Genomic DNA, 6000 nt, shown 5'->3' on the forward strand with positions numbered 1-6000 from the left:
TTACTTAGTATTTTTTTTTTATTAATTTGATGTCTGTAGGCACTTGAACACCAAAAGAAAGAATTTGTAAAGTACTCCAAAAGTTTCAGTGATACTCTGAAAACCTATTTTAAAGATGGCAAGTAAGTATTGTCATTTATCACCCTTTTCTTCTAAAATTAGATAAATTATATTGTTTTATATGATATTAAAACTATATAAGTTAAACCCTTTGACTGTATTACTAATACTCAAGTCAACTACTAAGGTAGACTATTAAAAATATAAAGTTAGTGGTTGATAATCCAGCCATAACTCTAGTCTGAAGCAGGAGTTGGCAAGACTTTTTCTGAAAAGAAACAGACGGCAAGTATTTTTGACTTGGTGGGCTTGTTGCAGCTTGACCTCAGCTGTTGCAGTGCAGAAGCAGCCATAGGCAACAGGGAATCCAGTGGGCATGTGTCCTAATAAAACCTTATTTATGGACACTGAAATTTGAATTGTGTAGTCACATATTTTGATTTTTTTTTTTTTTCTAATTTTAACTATTTAAAAGCGTAAAGGTATTCTTAGGTTGCAGGCCATACAGAACTACCGCAAGGGAGATTTGGCTTACTGCCTGCTTTATCAACCCCTAAAGCAGTGATGCTCAAACTTTAGTAGCATCAGAATCACGTGAAGGGTTTATGACAGTCATTGTGGGTGCCACCCAGAGTTTCTGTTTCTGTAGGTCTAGGACGGGCCCAAGAATTTGCATTTCTAAGAAGTTTCCAGATGTTGCGGATGCTGCAGGTCTGTTAAGAACTGCTGCACCGGAGTTTGAACAATGGTTCTCAATCCTGTTTGCACGTGAAAATCGCCTGGGTTCAGTGTTTAAAATGCCAGTATCTTGGCCCCACCTTCAGAGATTCTGATTCCATTGCTTTGGAGGGGGGCCAGGGCTCAGGTGTTGTCACAGTGCTTCATGCGATTTTAAACTGCTGCAGATGGTTGTGACCCACTGTCCTGGAAGGAGGGAGGCTTTCTGTAAGACAGGAAGTTTACTAAAAAGGTAAACTGGACATTATTTTTTAAATTTACTTACAGTTGGCTGTAGAATACTCTAGAAAACCGAGAAATTGTATGTGTTTGTACATATGATACACACGTACATATGATGTATAAGCTGATAAAAGGCTGTCTTCATTGTACCTTGTATACTGTATATGTTGTGTACTTCTGTATTCAGTATACTGTGTACCTTAAATAGAAAGCTGGTAATTTTGTGGATAAGGCCATTTTCTAATAGTGCTTTAAGTCAGAAAAATAAATAGTGATTATTTCAGCTATGATTGACAGGGACCTCTAACAATCTGTCTCACCATTGAAATTTTAAGATCCTTCAATCTATGGCAAACTATTACAATATTATTGTAGTAATATTAAAAAATAATAAAAATACATTAGAATGGTTCATGAATTTTCAGTTATTTTAATAGTTCAAACAGGTTGAAATATTAACATTTGTATTATAAATTAAAGATATTGAGCTAAATACTATTAATGATTTTGTGTTGTTCCATACTATTCAGGTTGTCTAGAGAAAATGTTCCTTGACTTAGTTTGATAAACTAGCAGGTGTGTTCTGAAAATAAACTTACATCTGTTTTTCTTGGTCTCCTCTGCTAAACCCTAATACCCAAAACACATTAAAAAAAAATTACCTGATGGGATTATTTCTAATTCTGATTAAGAACTATCGTGGAATAAGCATATTAAAAGGTAGACCTTCATTTAGAACCTACTTTTCATTAATCTGAAATTATTTACTCTCATTCCTGTTTGTACATTAAAATGACTTGGGTTCAGTGCCTTGGTCCCAAAGGTATTTTTAACAGTTTAAACAGGTGTATGGATTATTCAGGCTCCCTGCTACTACTTTTTCTCCATTCAGCAGCTTCTTTAAATTACAATTATTTATGTTTAAATAATGTGCCACAAGTTTTGTGCCTGTTTCCTCAAAACTGAAAATTACTAATAGATCCTAATCTTTGAGCCATCTTGCAATAGGAGGATGCATTTGTATTGATTCAGCTAATTCATTCTAGTCTCCTCTTTTTGAGGAATGTCTAGGATGAAGATATAGTCGACCCTTTGTATCCACAGGTTCTGCATCCCTGGATTCAGCCAACTGCAGATTGAAAATACTTGGGGGCAAAAAATTCCAGAAAGTTCCATAGCATTTATATTGTATTTACAACTATTTGCATACCATTTACATTGTATTAGGCATTACAGGTAACCTAGAGATTGTTAAAAGTACACAGGAGGATGCGTGTAAATTATATACAAATACTGCACCATTTTATATAAGGGACTTGAGCATCCACAGATTTTGATTCCTGGAAACAGTCTCTCTCGGATACCTAGGGCTTCAGCTTCATGTGCAAGTCACATGAAAATGGGCTGATAGGAAATGTGGTGCAGCACAAAGTAATATTTAAGAACATATCTTTATATATTGTCAGCTCCTAAATTTTGAAACCATGTGATTATTTTGCATTAAAAATATTAATTCTTTTTTTAAAGGTTTTGTCATGTTTATTTTTATTTATTTATTTTCTGGGGAAAAGTAATTAGGTTTCTTTCTTTCCTTATTTTGATGGAGGTGCTGAAGATTGAACCCAGGACCTCATGCATGCTAGATATGCACCCTACCACTGAGCTATATGCTCCCCCCTAAAAGTATATTAATTCTAAGAGTGATTTAAAATTCTCAGATTTTTTTTTTTGAAAGAAGATAATAAATTGGAATGGATCAGATTAGAAATAATAAGCTTTGTCTTAAGTATTCATCATGCCCATTGATATACAGATTTTGAAACTGAGTTAATATTTTAGCAGATTTTATTTTGGTAACTTCTGTGAAACCACAGCTGGAGACCACATTTGAATCCTTTTCATTGTCCACTTATTTGTTCGACCTGTAAATAAACTCTGGTTGTTGGGGCACCACCCATCATTAGCAGCCCACCAACACTTTATTGCCAGCTAGAACCACCAGGGGGCAGTAGTTCCTAGATAGTTTCAAATGGATGCAGGACCATCCAGTTTGAAGCTGGAGTAAAAGTTAGGATACTCAATACTAATTTGCCCCCCCCCCTTTTTTCCCCTAAATTGACTTTATTGCTACTGTTGGTAGGGCATTTTAACTATAAATATTTTTAAACGATGAATTTTTTAGATAAAATTAATGCTTGTTCTTTTTTTTTTAAACAGGGCAATAAATGTGTTCATAAGTGCCAACCGACTAATTCATCAAACCAACTTGATACTTCAGACCTTCAAAACTGTGGCCTGAAAGTTGTATATGTTAAGAGATGTACTTCTCAGTGGCAGTATTGGACTGCCTTTATCTGTAAATTTTAAAGTTTGACTGTATAAATTATCAGTCCCTCCTGAAGGGATCTAATCCAGGATGTTGAATGGGATTATTGCCATCTTACACCATATTTTTGTAAAATGTAGCTTAATCATAATCTCACACTGAAGATTTTGCATCACTTTTGCTATTATCATTCTTTTAAGAATTATAAGCCAAAAGAATTTACGCCTTAATGTGTCATTATATAACATTCCTTAAAAGAATTGTAAATATTGGTGTTTGTTTCTGACATTTTAACTTGAAAGCGATATGCTGCAAGATAATGTATTTAACAATATTTGGTGGCAAATATTCAATAAATAGTTTACATCTGTTAAACAATTTCTTTACTTGAAAAACTGCATATATATATGTGAATATATATATGATCAGAAGACCAAGACGACTTGGTGTAATGTCTAAAGAACTTCTAACCGGAGCTTATTAGCAGTTTATCAGATAATAAAGAAACAAGAATTCCTATTTTTTTGTCCTTAATCACTCTGGGCAAAAAGTAGTTAACGGAAATATTTTTGTTAGTTATTATATTTGAGGTACTGAGTATTTTTCCAACTTTTGTTTTAAGAGACTTATGAGAAGGTGGCAATTTATAGTGTCTTCAACACTATACTGCCACTTTAACTCTATGACATTGTAAAGTTAAGTCTTTCTGGTGTGCTGGGCCCAAATAAGCTTTGCACCTTTTTTCCATAAATAACCACAACTAATAATAATTTCAAGCTATACCAATGGTAGTTGGTTTGAACTTGTCATGAGGGTTCATGATTTACATACACTTTAAATATGTACAGTTTTGTTTCACCATAGAGAAGTTTTAAGGAAAATTAATTATGTATCAAGTATTCATGTTAAGTGATTTCATTTTTCAATTATGATAAAAAATAAAGGAAAAATTTAGAATTTGCTTATCTTTTATAAAGATTTTAAATGTTAAACTAAATTTCTGTTGGCAATATAGGTTTTTTTGCTATAATGCAATTTATTTTTTAAATTGTTTTCTCCCATTTTAAGAAATAGACTTTAAAGAATTGCTGTCAGTAGCAACATAAAAGGAAATCATTCTGTTAGATATAAACAGGAACTATGTTGAAAGAAGCAAACAAACAATAGACAATTGGATGAAGTCTCATAATTTATGGGCTTTTCTTCTTTAGAGGTACATAGCTGGTAAAAAGAATTGGTGATTTTAATACTATTTATTTTTGACAAATTATTATTCACTCTTGGAAGTAGAAGGGTGGTCATTTGCAAAATAGACTTGTGAATGTATGAAGATAATATATACTGTTTTTCTTTTCTTGATCAGCAGACTTTTCTAACAAACCAGTACTATCTTCCTTCCTCTTGTCTTTACCTCTTTAATAGAACTCATCAGTTACCAGTCATGCCTCAATTCATCTGTTTTTATAAGTCTTCTATCTTTTTATTCTACTATACAGTATCTCCAGCTTCTGTTTTCATGAAATTTACCTCCAGAAATGAGGTTTATTCTCAGAATAATTCAGTTTCTTACATAACCCTAGAGGGTTTGTGTTTTTGGGTCAAGGAGGAAAGGACCAGTGTGGCTCCAGTCAGGTACATCTCCAGAGAACACAAAGGTGGCTCCCAAGAAAAGGCAGAGGAGACATTTGTTGAGCATCTTTATGTCAAGCATTATTCTCAGTACATTAGTTTAATTCTCTTGACAGCCCCATGATTTAGCTACTTCACTTGCAAATGAGGAAATTGGCTAAGAGAGCTTAGGTTACAAAGCTGGTTCATGCTGGAGCCAGGATTTGAATTCAGCACTTGTCTCCAGACTCCATACTCTTTCCCCATTACTGAAAATGCGCCATTTAGAATGCTAATTCCCAACCCCAAGCTGACACAGCTGTCTTTGGTCCACAGGGAAATGAGAACAGTTACAATAATGTGGTAAGTTTTTTTCATGAGTCTAAATTTATTCATTTTAAAGGACCATTCTTTTATTTGAAGAGCATTGCTGTGTTTTGGATGTTTAAAATGGATCCTCCTCAAACTTTTTTTAAACAAAATGATATAATTGTATTCGGTGGTTATTAACTTTTTATCTGGAAATAATTTCAACTGATTTCAAATTTACCAAAAATTTGGCAAGAATAAGAATATTGCAAAGAGCATCAACACATCTTTTATCCAGATTCACCTATTGTTAAGATTTTACCATTTTCATTTTAATATTTATCTGTTTGCCTTCCCTTGACCTCCTTTACCCTGAATCATTTCCATGGGTGCCTTCTGTCTTTTATGGCCCTGACGTGATGATGTGCTTTTATAGAATACAGTCTTCTCCCTCCACACTACCCCCTCCCTTTATTCAGGGAAGGTCGCACCTTTTGTTCTAATCGGGCCTTCAACTGATTGGACAAGGCCCACCCACACCGTGGAGGCAATTCAGTCTACTGATTTCAGTGTTAATTTCATCCAAAACCACCTGCACAGAAACATCCAGAATAATATTTGACTGATTATCTGGGCACCCCCTGGCCCAGTCAAGCAGACACAAAAAACTCACAGACTGCAAGGAGAGAGTCTGGGATCTATTGGTAAGATTTATTGTAAAGGGAAAAGAGATAAGA

The 6000-nt window shown here is 34.1% G+C and overlaps 1 protein-coding gene across 5 annotated transcripts in view; it reads left to right on the top strand.

The window, feature by feature from the left end:
- PDCD10 (programmed cell death 10) overlaps window positions 1–3865 on the top strand; it is a 37835-nt gene extending 33970 nt beyond the window's left edge. For all 5 annotated transcript variants that reach the window (XM_010952075.3, XM_010952077.3, XM_045514563.2 and 2 more), the window contains 2 exons: window positions 40–122; window positions 3238–3865. In XM_010952075.3, coding sequence (XP_010950377.1) covers window positions 40–122; window positions 3238–3319 — 165 coding nt within the window. In that variant the 3' untranslated portion in view covers window positions 3320–3865. The remainder of the gene's footprint in view (window positions 1–39; window positions 123–3237) is intronic.
- The last annotated feature ends 2135 nt before the right edge of the window (window positions 3866–6000 follow it).

The sequence above is a fragment of the Camelus bactrianus genome, chromosome 1 (assembly GCF_048773025.1).
Source record: "Camelus bactrianus isolate YW-2024 breed Bactrian camel chromosome 1, ASM4877302v1, whole genome shotgun sequence".
NCBI lineage: Eukaryota > Metazoa > Chordata > Mammalia > Artiodactyla > Camelidae > Camelus > Camelus bactrianus.